Raw genomic sequence first — 22,535 nt, 5'->3', positions numbered from 1 at the left:
GTTTTATAATATCTCAAAATCTGAAACAAACCATCTTCACATTTACACTCTAGGAAACAAACCAAACAGAAACACAATTCCATACATGGTGGTTGTTTAGTCGCTAAGTCGTGTCTGACTCTTTGTGTCCTCAAGGACTGTAGCCTGCCAGGCTTCTCTGTCCATGGGATCTCCCAGGCAAGAAAACTGAAGAAGGTTGCCATTTCCTCCTTCAGGGGATCTTTCCCACTCAGGGATACAACCCCATCTTCTGCATTGACTAGCGGATTCTTTACTGCTGAGCCACAAGGGAAGCCGCCATACATGGTTACAGACACACATTGTGGTCCCACAAAAACACAGAGAATGAAAACGCAAACACACACAACCCCAGGGGTTCTTTCTTTAAAAACAAATGCACACTTAATGCCAGGTGTGCTTCTGGGGTACTTGGGATGCTGATGCTACCTGAGCAGGAATGGGGGTAGGGATGAGGGTCAAAAGACTGAAGTCCCAATCCTCAGAGCTCATACCCAAGAAACCACCATACCCAAAAAAACCACCATACCCAAGAGCCCGCCGTCTCCTCCTGTCGCAGGTTTGGGGCTCTGAAGTCCCCAGGATCCCACCCCGCCTTCTACAGACTGGACTCAGACTCCACTCGCTTTTTCCACGGACGCTAACCTCACCAGCAACCGTCTTCCTTCCGAGGTCTAGCCGTTCTCCACCATGCGCCGACACAGTCCTGGCATCTGCGCATTCGAAGCGCCGAGCTCTCTCAGCGCCAGAAATGTTCCGGACGGACTGCATTTCCCAGAAGCCACCGGGCTCGCATCAGCCTCGGGCCCTGGGTGCTCTTCCGGTGGCGGAGGCGCTGTAGTCCTTAAGTGTTAAGTAGATCCCATCCAAAAATAAAAACGGCACACGCTTCCATCGTCTATTTCGATAGCCGGACTGGAACCCCCTCTGGTGACAGGTGCTCAAGGCGAGGACGCTCCGGGCGCGGACAAGACGTGTCAGTCCTCGAGTGTAAGGCTCGTGTCTGCGTGAGCAGCAGAGATTTATGTACCTATTGAGAAACTCGTATGTGTAAACGTGTCTCCATGAAATGTACGTTTGTGTGTCATTATTTAACTGGGTGATGGTGCTTAGTTAAATGACGCGTGGCTTTTGGATGAGCGACAGTTGTGTGGCTCTGGGGATTGTTACTGGAACCCTTGTCTCTTGTCTCTGTCTCCCCTCACAGCCACTTGGGGTCTGTGGCAGATAAAGGAGGGAAACCAGAATGTCAGCTTTAGAATGGAAGAATGGAGGATCCCGGCAAGAAGACACAGATTGGATCACGAGATCAGATTTTCCGAAGCTGAATACGGCCCCAAACAGGCTTTTGGGAAGATCTAATGACGTCCTAGGAGTGGGTTTCCTCCTGGGAGGGTCCCCTTTGAAAGTTTCGAGGGGCCAGCTGTGTTTCACAGCCACAGCATTTCCGAAACTCTGGCCCCAGAAGCCTGCTGTCAATTCCACAGACTCCACCCTAGACATCAGTGACCCCAGCCTCTCTCACACTGGGAGAGGTCAACGCTGTTCCAGCCTCCTTCCTACTCCCATCTGGTTGTTTATGGTGGACTGGATGAGAGGGGGCCGTGTTTTGTAAATGAATGTGCTCTCCAAGAAAATGCTGATGTCTCATGTTCACTTTCTCTTTTCCTAGTGCTGCATGTCTCTAAAAAATAGGATCCTGAGAGAGGAAAGAATTTTTGTTAAACAACTAAAAAGTTTAAGTTAAGGTGAGTTTGTGTTTCCTCATTGGTAAAATACACTTTAATTTTAAAGGCATATGATCCTTCTTTCCCTGGGGATGAAGTATACTGTCTGATAGTAACATATCTGTAAGTCATAGGGCCATGTAGATTAAGCATCCTTGTCAGGGTCCCCAAGCCCTTCTGTCTCTAAATTATTTAACCTGTGGCCTAACGTCAGTCCTGTGATCATGTTAGTTTTTGTGGAAAAAGTGATGGGATGTCACTACTGTGGTTCCGTTTTATCATATAAGACTCCATTGTAGCAGACTGGAGCTAGAGACTCGCCTTGTGGGCTTGATGAAGTAAGTGGCAATGTTGGAGAAGTTCCTGTTGCAAGAAATTGCAGGCAGTTTCTAGGACCTGAGGGTGTCCTCCAGCTGACAGCCATAAAAAATTTGGGGCCATCAGTTATCTAGCCACAAGGATATGAATTCTGCCAATAATCTGAATGAACTTGGAATTGAATTCTTCCCCAGTTGAGCCTCTCAATGAGAACACAGCCCAGCTGACACCTGTTTGTAACTTCCGAGACCAACCTGAGGAAAGCACCCAGTGAAACTGTGTCCAGACTCCAAGTCCACAAAACACCGTGAGACAATAAATGTGTGTTGTGTTAAGATATATTTATGGTTAATTTGTTATGGCAGCAATTGAAAACCATTACCACAGGAAAGACTGTGAAGACTGGAAGAGACTGAGGAGGAATAACAAACAGTCTGGGACTTCCCTGATGGTCCAGTTGCTAAGACTCTGTTCCTAATACAGGAGGCTCAGGTTCGATTCTGAGTCAGGGAACTAGATCCCACATGCCACAACTAAGTGTTAGCATGCCACAACTAAAGATCCCACATGCCGCAACTAAGACCCAGTGTAGCCAAAAAAATAAATATTATGGGGTGGGAAGAAATAATAGCCAAATGCAATGTGGGATCATGTATAGGATCCTGGAAAAGAAAAAGGACATTAATGGAGGGAAACTAGTGATATTTGAATAAGATATGCCATTGATAGTATCTGCTATACCATTGTTAATTTCGTGGTTTTGATAATCATCCTAAGATGTCAACAGTAAGTTGAGGGATATACAGGAAACCCTCTATACTACTCTTGCAAATTTTCTCTAAGTCTAAAATAAGTGGAAATAAAAATGAACCCCCCCCCCCAAAAAAAAGAGGAAATTTTTGGCTATCCCATGATCATGGAGATATTTTCCTGTTTCTTCTTCCAGAAACTTTATAGCTTTAGTTTTCACATTTAGGCATATGATCCATCTTGAATTTATATGTGTGTGTGGTAGGATCAGGGTTAAAACCATTTTTTGCATACAGCTATCCACTTGCTTTGGTACCATTTGTTGAAAAGACTATCCTTTCTGTTCCAATTTACAGTTAGACTTTTATTGTTAAAAAAAAAAAAAGTGGCTGTATATGTGCAAGTCTCTTTCTGGACTCTATTCTGTTGGTCTGTTTGTCAATCCTGTGTCAGTCCCACTGTTTAAATTACAGTAATTACATAACACATATGTCTTGATGACTGGTAATGTACACTCGACAACTTTGTTCTTCAAACTTGCCCTGACTGTTCTGGATTCTTAGCTGTGTGCTGTGCTTAGTTGCTCAGTCATGTCCAACTCTTTGCGACCCCATGGACTGTAGCCTGCCAGGCTCCTCTGTCCATGGGGATTCTCCAGGCAAGAATACTGGAGTGGGTTGCCATGTCCTCCTCCAGGGGGTCTTTCCAACCCAGCAATCAAACCAGGTTTCCTGCATTGTAGGCGGATTCTTTACCTTCAGAGCCATTTCCATATAAATTTAGAATGAGTTTTATTAATGTTCTAAAAAAAAAGCTCCTAATATTGTTTAGGGATACATTGAATCAATAGATCAATTTAGAGAAAATTGGTCATCTTAAAATTGATTCTTCCAGCTCATAAACATAAAATAAGTTTCCATTTATTTAATTCTTCTTTCTTTCCTTAATGTTTTGCTTTCAGTCTATAAGTTGAAAACACTTCTTTTGTTAGGTTCATTTCAAAGTGTTTCATATTTTTCTTATTTTTTATACTGTTGGGATTTTTTAAATTGCATTTTTAATAGCTTTGTTTTAATATAATTGTTTTATACTGTGACCTTTTACTCAACAAACTTGCTAATAAATTCATGTATTAATTCTAATAGTTTATAGAATTGAAAAAGATTTTTTCTATGTACAAAATGATGTTATCTGCAAATAAAGATGGCTTTACCTCTTTCCTTCCAATCTTCATACCTTTCATTTCACTTTTTTCTCATATGGTATTAGAGAGGTCTTCTAGTAGAAAGTTAAATGGAAGTGGTAAAAGTGGACACCCTTGCCTTGTTCCTGAGTTCAGGACAGTGGTCCATATTTCACCTCCCAGTTTTATTCTGCCAACCCCCTTTTATCAAATTAAAGAAGTTCACTTCCATTCCTAGTTTGAAGGATTTTTATCATGAACTGATGTTGAATATTATAAAATAGTTTTTCTGCATTTAATGAAGTAATTGAATAGTTTTTCTCCTTTATTATTTTTTAAATAATTTTATGTGTTTTTATTTTTGGCTATGCTAGGTCTTCACAGGGCTGCACGGGCTTTTCTCTAGTTGCTACAAGTCGGGGCTCTTTGTTGTGGTGCACGGGCTTCTCATTGTGGTGGCTTCTCTTGTTGTGGAGCACAGAGTGCCCTGATAGCTCAGTTGGTAAAGAATCTGCCTGCAATGCAGGAGTCTCTGGTTTGATTCCTGGGTCATTTCAATTCCTGGGTCATTTCAATTCCTGGGTCAGGAGACTCCTAGGTCAAACTTGGAGAAGGGATAGGCTATCCACCTCAGTATTCTTGGATTCCCTTGTGGCTCAGCTGATAAAGAATCTGCCCACAATGCAAGAGACCTGGGTTCAATCCCTGGGTTGGGACAATCCCCTGGAGAAGGGAAAGGCTACCCACTTCAGTATTCTGGCCTAGAGAAGTTCATGGGGTCATAAAGAGTTGGACATGACTGAGAGAGTTTTACTTTCACAGGGCTCTAGGGCACTGGGGCTCAGTCCTTTTGGCTTCCAGGCTCTAGAGCTCGAGCTCAAGAGTTGTGGCACACTGGCTTACCTGCTTCGCAGAATGTGGGATCTTCCTGTATCAGGGATGGAACCTGTGCCTCCTGTATTGGCAGGTGGATGGGTTCTTTACCACTGATCCGCCAGGGAAACTCTGTCTTATTTAAAGTTGGAAGATTACATTGATGGCTTTTTGAAAATTAAGTGACTTTGCATTTCTAGAATAAACTCTTGCTCATGCATATCACTGGTATCTTCTTGCTAATATTGTATTTAATATTCTTGCATCTATGTTCATGAGAGAGATATTCTGTAGTTTTCCTTTCCTATAATGTCCTTGTCAGGTTTTGATATCATAATTATGGACCTCATGACATGGTCCATTTTGGGGGTTTGTTTTCTAGAAAAGATAGTTTGGTTGGCATTTTTAATTCCTTAAGTGTTTGGAGAATTTGCCACTGAAACCTCTGGGCCTGACATTTTATGGGAAGGTCTTTAATACAGATTTAATTTCTTTAGTAAATCTAACTATATTCAGATTTTCCATTTTTTTATATCAGTTTTGATAAATTGTGTGTTCAAGAAATTTTTAAATTGCATCTACATTTTCAAGTTTATTGTCATAGAGTTCATAAAATTATGTTATCAATGTATCTGTTATCAAAATAATGTCTATAATATATGTAGTGATATCTCCTTTTATATTCCTGATATGGGCAATGTTTTTCTTGACAGTATACCAAGAGGTTTATTAATCTTATCTTTTCAATGAAATAGGTTTTGGCTTTATTGATTTTTCTCTGTTATATGTCTGGGGTTTTTTTATGCCATTTGTTTCCTTTAGTGTGTTTTACTTTCTGTAGACTTAAGTTGTTTTTCCTTTTCTAGCTTCCAGAGATAGATCTTTGTTTTTTAACCATTTTACTTTATAAAACACACATTTATCTTTAGGTGAAGGGGATCAAAAGGTAAAAAGAAAGGGAAAACATAAGTGGGCAGTCATTATAAATGCTCATGATGTCTATGGGAGAAAATAAATTATGGATTTACTTGGCATTGCAGTAATTTGACAAAGTATTTTCATAATAATTTGACTACCAATTGATTTGCTATGGCTTCAGTACACCTAGCAGTTATCAATGGTGATGAGATAATAAATGGTATTTATCTGCAGCGTTTGTGAATACAAAACAAAAACAAAAATACACATTTAAAGCTAAAAATGTCTTTTGGTCTTTTATTCTTTTGTTTTTTATAATTTACTTAATTCTTTTGGCTGCCCTGGGTCTTCATTGTTTTGAGTGGGCTTTCTCTAGTTGCAACAAGTCAGGGCTTCTCATTGCAGTGGCTTCCCTTGTTACAGATCACAGGCTCTAGATACATGGGCTCAGTGGTTGCAGCTTGCGGGTCTAGAGCACAGGTTCAATAGTTGTGGCGCACGGGCTCAGTTGCCTAGTGGCATGTGGAACCTTCCCAGACCAGGGATCAAATCCGTGTCTCCTGCTTTGGTAAGCAGATTCCTATCCAATGGGCCACCAGGGAAGTCCTAAAAATGTCTTTGTAAGCATTGGTGTGATTGCATCTCATAAACTTTGTTATGCCATACTTCCATAATCATTTAGCTTGAAATATTTCCTAGCTTTTTTGCTCATTCATGCTTCCATCTAGGATTATTTTCTTTTTGCCTGATTTCTGTTCTTTAGTATTTCTTGTATTATGGATCTGTTGATACGAAATTCTGTCAGCTGACTTCCCTGGTGGCTTAGACAGTAAAGCATCTGCCTACAGTGCAGGAGACCTGGGTTCAATCCCTGGGTCAGGAAGATCTCCTAGAGAAGGAAATGGCAACCCACTCTAGCATTCTTTCCTGGAAAATCTCTTGGATGGAGGAACCTGGTAGGCTACAGTCCATGGAGTCACAAAGAGTTGGACACGACTGAGTGACTTCACTTTGTTAAAATAAAAAAAAATCATTATTTCACCTTCCTTTCTGAAAGATATCTTCTCTGGGTATAAGATTCAGAGTTCTCAGTGTTTTTTCCTTTCAGCACCTTTTAAAGACATGATTCCATTTTTCAGGCTGCTAAAGATTCTGTTGAGATATGGAATATTTTTCTTTATAACAGATGTCTTTTTTTAAACTACATACTTTTAATATATGTTTTTCAGCTTTGTTTCTCAACAATTTGGCCAAGATGTGCCTAGGTATGGATTCCATTATTTCAACTGGTTAGGTTTGCTGAGCTTTTTCATTTATATATCAAGATATTTCATGACAGTTGCACTGTTTTTGTCCAATATTTCTTCAAATTAATTTTCTGTTATATTTTATTTTAGGTGTTCATTTCTACATTTTGGCAGTTTCTTATATTTCTCTTATGTTCAGCTCTGTTCTTTTTTTCTCTCAGTATAAGATTATTGTTAATTTAACTTTATGTTAATTAAAACAGCTTTCTCCTGTTAAATCACCCCGTACAGTTTTAATTTTCAGTAATATATTTTAGAAGAAATTGAGTAGCCATCATGGTCAATAAAAGAGTCCAAAATGCAGTACTTGGATGCAGTCTCAAAAATGACAGAATGATCTCTGTTCATTTCCAAGGCAAACCGTTCAATATCACGGTCTATGCCCCAACCAGTAACGCTGAAGAAGCTGAAGTTGAACGGTTCTATGAAGACCTACAAGACCTTTTAGAACTAACACCCAAAAAAGATGTCCTTTTCATTATAGGGGACTGGAATGCAAAAGTAGGAAGTCAAGAAACACCTGGAATAACAGGCAAATTTGGCCTTGGAATGCGGAATGAAGCAGGGCAAAGGCTAACAGAGTTTTGCCAAGAGAACGCACTGGTCATAGCAAACACCCTCTTCCAACAACACAAGAGAAGACTCTACACATGGACATCACCAGATGCTCAATACCAAAATCAGATTGATTATATTCTCTGAAGCCAAACATGGAGGTGCTCTATACAGTAAGCAAAAACAAGACTGGGAGCTGACTGTGGCTCAGATCATGAACTCCTTATTGCCAAATTCAGACTTAAATTGAAGAAAATGGGGAAAACCACTAGACCATTCAGGTATGACCTAAATCAAATCCTTTATGATTATAGAATGGAAATGAGAAATAGATTTAAGGAACTAGATCTAATAGACAGAGTGCCTGATGAACTATGGACAGAGGTTTGTGACATTGTACAGGAGACAGGGATCAAGACCATCCCCATGGAAAAGAAATGCAAAAAAGCAAAATGGTTGTCTGAGGAGGCATTACAAATAGCTGTGAAAAGAAGAGAAGTAAAAAGCAAAGGAGAAAAGGAAAGATATAAGCATCTGAATGCAGAGTTCCAAAGAATAGCAAGGAGAGATAAGAAAGCCTTCCTCAGTGATCAACGCAAAGAAATAGAGGAAAACAACAGAATGGGAAAGACTAGAGATCTCTTCAAGAAAATTAGAGATACCAAGGGAACATATTATGCAAAGATGGGCTTGATAAAGGACAGAAATGGTATGGACCTAATAGAAGCAGAAGATATTAAGAAGAGGTGGCAAGAATACACAGACCTGTACAAAAAAGATCTTCACGACCCAGATAATCACGATGGTGTGATCACTCACCTAGAGCCAGACATCATGGAATGTGAAGTCAAGTGGGCCTTAGAAAGCATCACTATGAACAAAGCTAGTGGAGGTGATGGAATTCCAGTTGAGCTGTTTCAAATCCTGAAAGATGATGTTGTGAAAGTGCTGCACTCAATATGCCAGCAAATTTGGAAAACTCAGCAGTTTTCCAACAGAACTGGAAAAGGTCAGCTTTCATTCCAATCCCAAAGAAAGGCAATGCCAAAGAATGCTCAAACTACTGCACAGTTGCACTCATCTCACACGCTAGTAAAGTAATGCTCAAAATTCTCCAAGCCAGGCTTCAGCAATATGTGAACCGTGAACTTCCAGATGTTCAAGCTGGTTTTAGAAAAGGCAGAGGAACCAGAGATCAAATTGCCAACATCTGCTGGATCATGGAAAAAGCAAGAGAGTTCCAGAAAAACATATTTCTGCTTTATTGACTATGCCAAAGCCTTTGACTGTGTGGATCACAATAAACTGTGGAAAATTCTGAAAGAGATGGGAATACCAGACCACCTGACCTGCCTCTTGAGAAACAGGAAGCAACAGTTAGAACTGGACATGGACAGACTGGTTCCAAATAGGAAAAGGAGTACGTCAAGGCTGTATATTGTCACCCAGGTATTTAACTTATATGCAGAGTACATCATGAGAAATGCTGGGCTGGAAGAAGCACAGGCTGGAACCAAGATTGTTGGGAGAAATATCAATAACCTCAGATATGCAGATGACACCACCCTTATGGCAGAAAGTGAAGAGGAACTGAAAAGCCTCTTGATGAAAGTGAAAGAGGAGAGTAAAAAAGTTGGCTTAAAGCCCCACATTCAGAAAATGAAGATCATGGCATCTGGTCCCATCACTTCATGGGAAATAGATGGGGAAACAGTGGAAACAGTGTCAGACTTTATTTTTGGGTTCTCTAAAATCACTGCAGATGGTGACTGCAGCCATGATATTAAAAGACGCTTACTCCTTGGAAGGAAAGTTATGACCAACCTAGACAGCATATTGAAAAGCAGAGACATTACTTTGCCAGCAAATTCCATCTAGTCAAGGCTATGGTTTTTCCAGTGGTCATGTATGGATGCAAGAATTGGACTGTGAAGAAAGATGAGCACTGAAGAATTGATGCTTTTGAACTATGGTGTTGGAGAAGACTCTTGAAAGTCCCTTGAACTGCAAGGAGATCCAACTAGTCCATCCTGAAGAAGATCAGTCCTGGGTGTTCATTGGAAGGACTGATGCTGAAGCTGAAACTCCAGTATTTTGGCCACCTCATGTGAAGAGTTGACTCATTGGAAATGACCCTGATGCTGGGAAGGACTGGGGGCAGGAGGAGAAGGGGATGACAGAGGATGAGATGGCTGGATGGCATCACCAACTCGATGGGCATGAGTTTGAGTGAACTCCGGAAGTTGGTGATGGACAGGGAGGCCTGGCGTGCTGTGATTCATGGGGTTGCGAAGAGTCAGACATGACTGAGCGACTGAACTGAACTGAATATATTTTTATAACTATAAAATATCCATGTGATTCTTTTTTTAAGAGCCTTAACCTCTATTGCGACTGAACTGAACTGAACTGAACCTCTATTGATATACTCCATTTTGCATCCCATTTTGTTCATCTTTTCCTCTCTTTTCTTTAGCATGCTAATCATAATATCTTCAAATCCTTGTCTGTTAGTGCCACTGACTGGATTATGTTTGGGTTTATTTCTATTGAGACTTTTCTTTCTTGATTATCAGTAACATTTTCCTGTTTCTTTGCATTTTCATTAAGTTTTATCATATACTGACATTGTGAATAACGTATTCTTGACATTCTGAATTATGTTATCTTTCTTTAATAAGCCTATGTCAGGGTTTCTCAGCCTTAGCACTGTTTATATTTTTGACTAGAAAATTCTTTATTGTGGGGGGCTTTCCTGTGCATTGTAGGGTGGTTAGTAGCATCCCTGGTCTCTACCCACTACATAGTAGCCTCCCTCCACACATTTTGACAACCTAGTATGTCTCCAGACATTGCCACATGTGCCCTGAGGAGCAGGATCACCCCCAATTGAGAACCAGTGATCTGCCCAATCATTTTAAATATCTACTTCATTTTCTTTTTTTAATTTTGGCCGTGCTGGATCTTCATAGTGGCACAAGTCTCTCTAGTTGTGGTGCAAGGGGTTAGTTGCCCTGCAGCCTGTGGGGTCATAGTTTCCTTACCAGGGATTGAACCTGTGTTCCCTGCATTGGAAGGTGGATTTTTAACTGCTGGACCACCAGGAAATCCCCTTTACTTCATTTCCATTATATGAATGCATACACTTTATTTAGTTAATTATCCATCTAAGTACTGTTAGACTTTTCTCCAGCTTTTTTTTTTTCATTTTAACTAGTGTCTGTCATCATATTCCTTTATACATTTCTAGGTACATTTTACCGTTACTTTTTTGATGAAATCTCTGAAATGGCTTTCCATCATCAAATTATTCTTATGCATATTTTTTTGTACAAGTCTCAATTGCAGTACGTTTTCATAGGTCTACAGGACAGCATGAGCATAAGGTTCTTATTTTCCTACAGCCTTATTAATACATGATGCATGTATTAATGTTCATGTACATGGTGCATGTAACTTTTAAAATCTGACAGTAGAATACCTGTGAAATGGTACTCTTTATTGGTTTAAAACATCTTTAGTAGATCTTTTGGCAGGTGATATCTTAATTACCTGTGCTCGGATTTCATACAATGGAACAACAACAACAACAACAAAAAACTGGGTGTCAGAGACAACAGTTAAAAAAAAAGTTGAATTTATAATTATAGAAATGTGTTTCAAAACACATCATGTCTACTTACTGTTTATTATATGGGGAAATAGCTTTACTTCTTTGAGCTTCTATTTCCCCATCTGTTGAACTGAGTTAATAATTACATTTTAGGATTAAAAGTTAATGTGTATAGAGCAGCTATCACATAGAAGGATACAAAAATCTATGTGTTACTATACAGCTATAGTGAGCATTAATTTACCTCCGTCTTGTGGGTACTGGGTGGGTTGGGAACAAGGGATGTGGGGGAGCACAGGAAATAATTCATGTCAGAAAGCAAAGTGAATCCTGATGGGAAAAACCCAGGTTTGTCACCCCAGGGGACCTTGAGAGTCAAGTTCAGGCTTCACATGGGCAGGCAGTTTTACAGTAATTAAGATTTTCAGATTGGTCTCTACTGTTTTCTGCCTTTTGTTTAGCAGAGTCCAGATCCACTGGGAGGCCATGAGCTTATTGAAGTTTTTGTTGTATGGCCTGGTCTCAACCCTGGCAGGTAGAGCTTGATTGGGGAGGATCTACTCATTGTGACTGGACAACCTAGGCTGGGTACATGTGGTATGATCAGAATTAGAAATAGGGCAGAGGGGTGTGTCTGGAACTGGCTTCAGAGAGCCCCTGCTGTGTATCCACGCTTGTGTGGCTTGTTTCCTAGGCATAAGAAAGGGTGCTTGGATTTGTCTGGGGTGTGTGTGTGTGTGTGTGTGTGTGTGTGAGTTAGTCAGTCAGTTGTGTTAGACTCTTTGTGATCCCATGGACTGTAGACTGCCAGGCACCTCTGCCCCTGGGATTTCCCAGGCAAGACTACTGAGTGGGTTGCCATTTCCTTCCCTAGGAGATCTTCCCAACCCAGGATTGAACCTGTCTCCTGCACTGCAGGCAAATTCTTTACCAGCCGAGCTATCAGGGAAGCCAGAATTGTCTGGACTGCTACTTATATCCCCTGACATGTGTTTATGTGTTCGGGAAGGGGAAGAGTGGCAAGGACGATGGGAAGCAGGAATAAAGAAGAAAAAAGAAAGGCTCTCATAACTTAATTTTTGCAGTTCTGAGCTACGCTGGGTCTCAAAGCTTCTTTTTCCTTCCTCAGCTCTGGCTTCTCTGGACTCAGCTTCTGAGAATGATTGGCAGTTCTAAAATCATGGCCCCGGTAAGTGGATGACTCTGTTTCCTTCCTGAAATATTATAGTTTTTAATTCAAGTAATATTTTCATTCTTTAGCCCAAAATCTTCTTAGGGAAGCTGTATCTCTGAGCCAATTTTCACTTTTTCCCTTCACAGAGAATGATTGTGTCCTCTCTGTTTGCTCCCTTTTTTTGAACTGGTTTTTCAGTTTTTCATCAAATAATTCATGTATCTTGTATGTTCAGTCTTCTCTTAGGGGCAGTGTTGGAGCAGTGAAGGGGTAGAGTACCTTGAAGGAAATATTTGAGCTTCCCTTGTTGGGTTTGTAGTTTAATTATATAAAAATGGTGGTCCTCTTTGACCAGAAGAGAGAGAACTTTCTCCACTGTTTTCCAGGTAGATAAGAGGAGAGGTTGAGGGCAGTAGGAGAAGGGGCCAACAGAGGATGAGATGGTTGGATGGCATCACTGACTTAATAGACATGAGTTTGAACAAAACTCCAGGAGAAGGACAGGGAAGCCTGACATGCTGTAGTACATGGGGGTCAGAGTCAGACATGACTTAGGGACTGAACAACAACAAAGGGTGAATTTGGTTATCGATGGTCTCAGTTTCAGTGTGGGATGAGACCTCAGCTTTGAAAAGCTTTTAGGTTTGGGTTGAAATGGAGTTGGTCCCTTCCTAGAAAGAGAGAGAGGTAGGGTTCTGGCCAAGGAATCACTGAGAAATGAATAGGGTTCTGAGGTCCATTATGTGGTGGAAGAGAAATTGCTGGTCTTGAGTGATTCAGTATTATTCTGGATCATTCTATATTAGTGTATTCTTAACTCAAGAACCAGAAGTTCAATAAGAGATTGTAAAAAGGAAGATCATTGGGAACCACATCTGCTGGATAATACTAAACTTTGGGGAAGAGGTTAGGATTTTTGTCCAGCCAAAATACTATAATAGTATATATGTTGTTATTATTAATAACCTAACACTTTAAGAAAGATTAAACCTGATGTCTATGAAAAACCTGATGTTTATGAAAATGTAAATTTGTCAGAATAAGGGAAATACTTATGATATAATCTGACATATAATATACTTGTATCTTGACAATAATGGATGCCTTTCTCCAATTAGATAAAATTGTTTGTATTCTTCTTTAGTCAAGAATCCCCACATTGATTCTTCCCTGCTAGTCCAGTGGTTAAGACTCTGTGCTTCACTGCAGGGGGCAGGGCTTCCATCCCTGGTCAGGGAACTAAGATCCCATATGCTTAACGGCACAGCCAAAAAATAAAAAATAAAACAGTAAAAGAAAGAATCCCCAAGTTTCAGAATAATAATTTGGGCTATAGTATAAATTATGTTATCTTACTAGCTGTAAATAGTGTTATATCTGGAAAGTTGTTTAAATTTAGTTATTGATCTCTATTTAAAAGTGAAATCAAGATTGATGGTTTTGTAAAACTCAGCAGTGGCTACAGAACTGGAAAATGTCAGTTTTCATTCCAATCCCAAAGAAAGGCAAGGCCAAAGAATGCTCAAACTACAGCACAATTGCACTCATCTCACATGCTAGTAAAGTAATGCTCAAAATTCTCCAAGTGAAGTTTCAACAGTACATGAACTGAGACTTGCAGATGTTCAAGCTGGATTTAGAAAAGAAAGAGGAACAGAAGATCAAATTGCCAACATCCGTTGGATCATTGAAAAAGCAAGAAAGTTCTGGAAAAACATCTATTTCTGCTTTATTGACTAGGCCAAAGCCTTTGACTGTGTGGGTCACAATAAACTGTGGAAAATTCTGAAAGAGATGGGAATACCAGACCACTTGACCTGCCTCTTGAGAAATCTGTATACAGGTCAAGAAGCAACAGTTAGAACCAGACATGGAACAACAGACTGGATCCAAATTGGGGAAGGAGTGCGTCAAGGTTGTATATTTTTTACCCTGCTTATTTAACTTCTATGCAGAGTACATCATGCGAAATGCCAGGCTGGATGAAGCACAAGCTAGAATCAAGACTGCTGGGAGAACTATCAATAACCTCAGATATGCAGATGACACCACCCTTATGGCAGAAAACAAAGAGGAACTGACGAGCCTCTTGATGAAAGTGAAAGAGGAGAGTGAAAAAGCTGGCTTAAAACTCAACATTCAAAAAACTAAGATCATCACCAGTCCAAGTTCGATGCATGAAACAGGGCACTCAAAGCCGGTGCACTGGGACAACCCTGAGGAATGGGATGGGGAGGGAGGTGGGAGGGTGGTTCAGGATGGGGGACACAGGTACAGCCATGGCTGAAATTTATGGCAAAAACCACCACAATATTGTAAAGTAATTAGCCTCAAATTAAAATAATTAATTTAAAAAAAAAAGAAAAACTAAGACCATGGCATCTGGTCCCATCACTTCATGGCAAATAGATGAGAAAACAATGGAAATAGTGAGAGACTTTATTTTCTTGGTCTCCAAAATCATTGCATATGGTGACTGCAGCCATGAAATTAAAAGACACTTACTCTTTGGAAGGAAAGTTATGACCAACCTAGATAGCATATTAAAAAGCAGAGACATTACTTTGTCGACAAAGGTCCATCTAGTCAAGGCTGTGGTTTTTCCAGTAGTCATGTATGGATGTGAGAGTTGGACCATAAAGAAAGCTGAACATTTTTGAACTGTGGTGTTGGAGAAGACTCTTGAGAGTCCCTTGGACTGCAAGGACATCTAACCAGTCAATCCCAAAGGAAATCAGTCCTGAATATTCATTGGGAGGATTGATGCTGAAGCTGAAGCTCCAGTACTTTGGCCATCTGATGCAAAGAACTGACTCAGTGGAAAAGACCTTGATGCTGGGAAAGATTTAAGGCAGGAGGAGAAGGGGACAACAGAGGATAAGATGGTTGGATGGCATCACCACTCGATTGACATGAGTTTGAGCAAGCTCTGGGAGTTGGTGATGGATAGGGAAGCCTGGCGTGCTGCAGTCCATGGTGTCACAAAGAGTCAGACATGACTGAACAACTGAACTGAGGCACTGTACTTCAGATACACTAATTTATTTCTTCTCATCTAACCATGTCATGATCTTTAACTTCAGCTTACTTGTTTTTATGATATATCGCCCCCTGCTGCAACTCAATATTTCATCTTGAATTTTTTTTCCCGCTTTTACAAATAATACATGGATCTGTCATTTCAGGTGCCTCTTACATTCAGTGATGTGTCCATAGACTTCTCTCAGGAGGAGTGGGAATGCCTAGATTCAGATCAGAAGAATTTGTACAAAGATGTGATGTTGGAGACTTATACTAACTTGGTATCACTGGGTAAGGACATCTGCCTGGAATAATGTAGAATCTGCTGTCTGGAATATCTACTTTTTTAACTGTATATTTCATGCTCTGTGCCAAGACACTCACAAGATTTCTGCTCCATATTCTCAAAGGACTATTTTGGGCTTTGTTAGATGGAAATGGGCTCCTCCATTCAGCACCTACATCTCCCCTATCCTTCATTTACTGTCCTACCTCCTTCTGATCCATCCTGTAGTTGCTTCCTTTTCTAAATGACCAAAGGATTGAATCCTGGGATTTTTCTGCATAAATACCAGCAAAGAAGGAAAATTTCATATTATGTATATGTTCAGAATATCTATAAATATTCTATTTTAATTGCTGATTCACCTGTACAGAGAACAGGTAACAAAGAGTCTTGTTTTCTCTTTACTACAAATGAGACTTTGTAATTTTTTACATTGGTAGGGTGAATCAAGCTCATTAACTTTTTGAGTATTTTTTAAAAATTTATAGCAGTGGAAATGTTGGTTTTCAGTGATTTGATAGGTTCTTTTCAGAAGTGTCTTTGTTCAGTTTTTAGAAAAAACTAGACCATTCTCTCCTCTCTTCTGGGATTCTAATTATACTTACGTTAGATCTTTTGAGAACTTATCTCACAGTTCTGAGTCAATAAAGGGCTGCCCAGGTGGCGATAGTGGCAAAGAAAGCTAAAGGAAAGCGAAGTCGCTCAGTCGTGTCCGACTCTTTGTGACCCCATGGACTGTAGCCTACCAGGCTCCTCTGTCCATGAGATTTTCCAAGCAATAGTACTGGAGTGGATTGCCATTTCCTTCTCCAGGAGATCTTCCCAACCCAGGGATTGAACCCAGGTCTCCCGGATTGTAGACAGACGCTTTACCGTCTGAGCCACCAAGGAAGTCCTTGATGAGACTGAACTTGCTTGCAAATGCAGGAGACATAAGACATGAGTTCGACCCCTAGGTCAGGAAGAGCCCCTGGAGGAAGGCATAGCAACCCACTCTAGTATTCTTGTCTGGAGAATCCCATGGACAGAGGAGTCTGGCAGGCTACAGTCCATAGAGTCACAAAGAATCGGACACAAATGAAGCAACTTAGCATGCATGCACCCACTGAGGCAATAAAATGTAAGAGATTAAGAGTCAGAGAGAGATAGTTGGTGATTGCCACATAATTTTCATAAACTAGGTCATTATTTTACTCAGCTGCCTTCTCCAGTGACCTTGACTTTAATCCTTACTTACTGTGATTTTCATCCGTTACTTTTAATTCAGTATTTTATTCTTCAGTTAATTATGTAATACCTTATGATACAACTTGTTTTTCAGTAGTGGAAGAAATTTTGAATGCATATGTGAACTTTAGAGTATGAAAATAAGTAAAATAAATGAGACAATATGTACTAAAGAAAAGCATCATGAAGACAGAATTAGGTGTTGGGATATAGAATAAAGGATATGAATATACTTACATTTAGCAGGGCCAGCCTTTCTGAGGAAGTGATTTCTAACCTGCCACACCTGGAGGTAGTCATTTATACAAGCCACCTAAGAGGATTCCTGAAAGGTAGAGCATTCATGTGAAGCTACAGGCAATGGGAAACATCACAATATGTTCTAGTAGCTGAAAAGAAGCAATGTGGTCAGATATAGGGGAACAAAGATGTCAAGGGCTTGAAATTAATTTGTAGAAATAAGACAGAGTCTTCTTATTTGTGGTTATATGCTTGGGTTTCATCCTAAGATAAAGACAGACCTTTGGAAAAATTACATAGAGATCCATCTGGTTGTGGTGTTGTTTAGTCACTAAGTCATGTCTGACTCTTTGTGACCCCGTGGACTGCAGCACATCAGGCTCCTCTATCCTCCACTATCTCTTGGAGTTTGCTCATGTCCATTGAATCTAACCATCTCATCCTCTGCTGCCCTCTTCTCCTCCTGCCCTCAACCTTTCCCAGCATCAGTGTCTTTTCAAATGAGTTAGCTCTTCACATCAGGTGGCCCAAGTATTGGAGCTTTAGTTTCAGAATCAGTCCTTCCAATGAATAGTCAGGGTTAATTTCCTTTAGGATTGACTGGTTTGGTCTCCTTGCAGTCCAAGGGACTCTCAAAAGAGTCTTCTCCAGCACCACAATTTGAAAGCATCAATTATTTGGAGTTCAGCCTTCTTTGTAGTCCATTTCATGACTACTGGAAAAACCATCTGATAGAAAATATTAAAATGTAATTGATCAAGACCTACTCATAGATTTTGATTCACTCAGTCTCAGTGGATATCTAAAGGGTAGTATATCCATGAGCTCATCATGCCTTCTTTGAACCATTACTATAAAACTTCTCACTGCCTCCTCCAGGTTGGTACATAGTCTTGAGGGTTTTAGCCCACTGCAGCTCCTTTTGCCTGGCAAAGCAATAAAGCTATTCTTTGTAATAAATAAAGAATAAAATAAAAAGGGGGGAGAGTAGTATATGTAAGAGATTCCTGTGATAATTCTGATCCACTAATTGAGAACTATTGATTTTTCTCTTTGCCTACTCACAAACATTACATTCTCATGTGAACTTTCACAATTTTCTGAGTCCGTCACACCTTTAAAAAACTTTATCGCAGTAATTTAGAATTTTATGGCCTTTTGCTTCTAATGGATTTACTTGTCAATTTTATCATTATTCTTACTATATTTCCCCTGTACCGGAAAAATAGCATTTGTTCATTTTCTTGTTTTCTTTCAGACTTTGATTTCACAACTGAGAACAACAAATTATCTTCAGAAAAAAGAAGTTTTGAAGTAAATTCATACCATTGGGAGACAATCAAAAGTAAAACCTTCAACCTTATGGGGTTTATTTTTAGAAATGACTCACAGAACAGAAATGAATTTGAAGGACAACAGGCATCTCAAGTGGGACATTTTAGTCAAATGATGTTCCAAAAACATATATCTCTTCCTCTGCATCAGAGAATTCACACTAAAGAGAAGTCATATGAATGTAAGGGATGTAGGAAGGGCTTTAGGAAATATTCACATCTTACTGAAAATCTGAAAGACCATAGTGGTGTGAGACCCTGTGAATGCAGAGAATGTGGAAAGGCCTTCCTAGTTCTCCAGCATTTTATTAGACATAAAAAAAGTCACACTGATTTGAAGCCCTATGAATGTAATGGATGTGAGAAAGCCTTTAGATTTTATTCACAGCTTATTCAACATCAGATAATTCATACTGGTGTGAAACCCTACAAATGTAAGCAATGTGGAAAGGCCTTTAGACGTCCTTCTCACCTTACTGAACATCAGAACATTCATGTTGGCTTGAAACCCTACGAATGTAAGGAATGTGGGGAAACTTTTAGGTTGTACCGGCATATGTGTCTCCATCAGAAAATTCATCATGGTGTGAAACCTTATATCTGTAAGGAATGTGGAAAGGCCTTTGGTCATCGTTCAAGTCTCTATCAACACAAGAAAATTCATTCTGGTGAGAAACCATATAAATGTAAACAGTGTGGAAAGGCCTTTGTTCGCAGCTATCTACTTACTGAACATCAGAGAAGTCATACTGGTGAAAAGCCTCATGAATGTAAGGAATGTGGAAAGGCCTTTAGTAGGGCCTCAAGCCTTCTTAAACATAAAAGGATTCATAGTAGTGAGAAACACTATTATTGTAAGGAATGTGGGAAGGCCTTCTGTAGAGGCTCTCAACTTACACAACATCAGAGAATTCATACTGGTGAGAAGCCCCATGAATGTAAAGAATGTGGGAAGACTTTTAAGCTCCATTCTTACCTTATTCAACATCAGATCATTCACAGTGACTTGAAACCATATGAATGTAAACAATGTGGGAAAGCCTTCAGTCGTGTCGGAGACCTTAAAACACACAAGTCAATTCATGCTGGGGAGAAACCTTATGAATGTAAGGAATGTGGAAAAACCTTTAGACTTAATTCTCAACTAATTTATCATCAGACAGTCCATACTGGCTTAAAACCATATATATGTAAAGAATGTAAAAAGGCCTTCCGTTCTATATCAGGTCTTTCTCAACATAAGAGAATTCATACTGGTGAAAAACCTTATGAATGTAAGGAATGTGGTAAGGCCTTTAATCGTAGCGAGCGACTTATTCAGCATCAGAGAATTCATACTGGTGTGAAGCCACATAAATGTAAGGAACGCGGGAAGGTCTTTACTCGTTGCTCTCAACTTACTCAACATCAAAGATTTCACATTGGCGAGAAACTCTTAATGTAATGAAAGTCAGAAAGCCTTTAGCCTTGGCACATCCTTTAATATTATCACTTTTCTACCACCTAACTACGTTATGCTACAGATTATTATTTAACATAAATATAAATGCTTGGAAGGGTGTCTGGCTCAGAGTATTTGCTTACTATTAATAATCATTCTTTAATGATAATTACTAGTATTGTTATAAATTCACATGGAAGGAAAACCCTATGAGCATTTTAAAAATCATCCATATTTCATGTTTCATGTCAGAGCATTAATTTTGTACAAAATCCCATAGGCTGTATTAAACAGGAAATTTTTGTATTCAGAGCTCATCCCCCTAAAGATGAATAATGGGAAGAAACCCTATGCATTTGTTGAATGCTGAGTGTGTAGCTGTTGAAAAATTACAAAATGGCTTGAAGAAATTTTCTTACAGTAATTTCTGTAATATCGGTGACAGACAATTCACATTCTCTACAATTCATGGAAATTAAGAGATTTCAGTTGGGTAGCCAAAAGAGAGGTGTTGACTTGGCAAAGTTTTCCTCAAGTATTTGAAAAATTTCACATTTACATGAATGGTACAATGGTATAATGAAGGTTTGTTTGCCTTCCACCTAGATTCAGTGTATTGCCACTCTCTCTCCATCTAAGAATGTATATATATTCACAGCTATCATATTTATAACATATTGAACATATATACATATATATATATATGTTGTATACTATAGTATATCATAGTGCTGTGCTTTTTGAGTAAATGTTTCAGGTATCACCTCACCTCTAAAAAAAAATCAACATACAACTCAAAAATACAACTCCTAGATTTAAAGATTATCTTCTACATGACTATTAGGCCATTGTCACCTAAAAGACATTAATACTAGACCTATAATGTTCTATAATCAGTCCATTTACAGATTTCTCCAATTATTTAAGAAATGTCTTTCAAAAGTGTTTGCTTTTTCTAAAAGCTCAAAACAAACTAAGGTCATATATTTTATGATTCTGGCAATTGAGTCTGTTTTGGTCAAGAACTTATCATCCACCTATTTTGTGGGTCAAACTCTTTGAAGACTCAGGAGAAATAACCCATATAATGTTGCCCATTCTAGATTTGTGCTAATTTTTCTTCAGATAGGCTTAACTTGTTTCTCTAACCTTCGCATTTACTGTGAACATTGTGTGTAGAGGCTTGATTGCTGCTAAGTCCCTTCAGTCGTGTCTGACTCTGTGCAACCCCGTAGACAGCAGCCCACCAGACTCCGCCATCCCTGGGATTCTCCAGGCAAGAACACTGGAGTGGGTTGCCATTTCCTTCTCCAGTGCATGCAAGTGAAAAGTGAAAGTGAAGTCCCTCAGAGACCCCATGGACTACAGCCTACCAGGCTCCTCCGTCCATGGGATTTTCCAGGCAAGAGTACTGGAGTGAGGTGCCATTGCCTTCTCCAGAGGCGATTAGGTATCAGATTAAACATTTTTGACAAGATAACTTCATAGACAATATTGTGTACTCACTATTTTGTCAAATAACAGGGGGCACATAAGTGAAGCTATCTTTAATCTCCTGATTCATGTATTGACCACCAGCTCTCTCCATTGCATCAGTACTTTTTTCTTTTGCAGTTAAGAAGTAGTAATCCAAAAAGGCACATCAGCACTCCACTTGGAAATTTAAACAGTCTTGTATTTTAAAGAAATTAAGACCAAAAAACTTTTTTATTTACTCATATATTTACCTTTTCACATGATCTTCATTCCTTCCCAATGATTTAAATTTCCATTATCAATTCCTTTCAGCTTGAAGAACTTAATTTCTTGGAGTACATGTCTGCTAATGACAAATTTTCATTGTTTCTTTTACTGAAATGCCTTTGTTCTTTATGGATTCTTTTCTTTGCTACTGAATTCTGGGTCTTATTGTATATTTTTCTGCTTCATTTCTGAAAACAAGTCATTTTTGTCTTCATGCTTCCAAGATTTTCTCATTACCTTCAGTTTTCAGCTGTTTATGTGCCTTAGTACGTTTTCTTTGTGTTAATCCTTTTGGGATTAACAGGGTTGATTGATTTCCTTTAGGATTGAGTGGCTTGATCTCGTTGTCCAAGAGATTCTCAAGAGTCTTCTCCAGTACCAAAGTTCAAAAGCATCAATTCTTTGGCACATAGTCTTCTTTACAGTCCAACTTTCACATCCATATGTGACTACTGGAAAAATCAGCTTGAACTATACGGACCTTTGTTGGCAAAGTGTATATGAATCATCACCTGTTAATTCTGTTTCTCTGGAGAACCCAGACTATCGCACACAAAAAAGAAAAAATCTCAGCTATGATGGGGCTCAGCAATTATGCCACCCACTGAATGTAACCTATGGAAGTTGTTTGAAGGAACTCTTAGGGGAGGGGATCCAGCCAAATGATACTTAGATCACAACTAAGCTTTCAGAGAAAGGGAAATGAAGTGCACATCCAGGAGTGATGCTCCTGCACCTCTGACCTTCCAGTTCCTCTCAAATTCTCCCCTTCTTGGTGTCGGTTTACAACTCAGGAGTTTCCAGGTA

At 39.5% G+C, this 22,535-nt stretch overlaps 1 protein-coding gene across 4 annotated transcripts; it reads left to right on the top strand.

Annotated features, from left to right (window-relative positions):
* ZNF404 (zinc finger protein 404) lies at positions 831–20,188 on the top strand. 4 transcript variants are annotated; one of them, XM_018062544.1, is made up of 7 exons: positions 831–1,008; positions 1,226–1,393; positions 1,691–1,766; positions 2,258–2,384; positions 12,392–12,451; positions 15,622–15,748; positions 18,469–20,188. In XM_018062544.1, exons 5-7 carry the CDS (start codon positions 12,422–12,424, stop codon positions 19,986–19,988), a joined length of 1,677 nt encoding a protein of 558 aa, XP_017918033.1. In that variant the 5' UTR covers positions 831–1,008; positions 1,226–1,393; positions 1,691–1,766; positions 2,258–2,384; positions 12,392–12,421; the 3' UTR covers positions 19,989–20,188. The 4 variants fall into 4 exon arrangements, with proteins under 4 accessions (XP_017918033.1, XP_013826869.2, XP_005692687.3 ...); XM_013971415.2 differs by lacking the exon at positions 1,226–1,393; XM_013971416.2 differs by lacking the exon at positions 1,226–1,393 and having other exon boundaries at positions 996–1,089.

This window comes from Capra hircus, chromosome 18, assembly GCF_001704415.2.
Source record: "Capra hircus breed San Clemente chromosome 18, ASM170441v1, whole genome shotgun sequence".
NCBI lineage: Eukaryota > Metazoa > Chordata > Mammalia > Artiodactyla > Bovidae > Capra > Capra hircus.
This window is presented reverse-complemented; position numbering and strand designations above follow the sequence as displayed.

What these genes read in the sequence shown, in the direction of transcription:
- ZNF404 (XM_005692630.3), top strand. Translation starts at nt 12,422, where the DNA reads ATGATTGGCAGTTCTAAAATCATGGCCCCG. An exon ending in GTTCTAAAATCATGGCCCCG is followed by an intron (nt 12,452 to 15,621) that starts GTAAGTGGATGA and finishes CTGTCATTTCAG; the next exon opens with GTGCCTCTTACATTCAGTGA. An exon ending in TACTAACTTGGTATCACTGG is followed by an intron (nt 15,749 to 18,468) that starts GTAAGGACATCT and finishes GTTTTCTTTCAG; the next exon opens with ACTTTGATTTCACAACTGAG.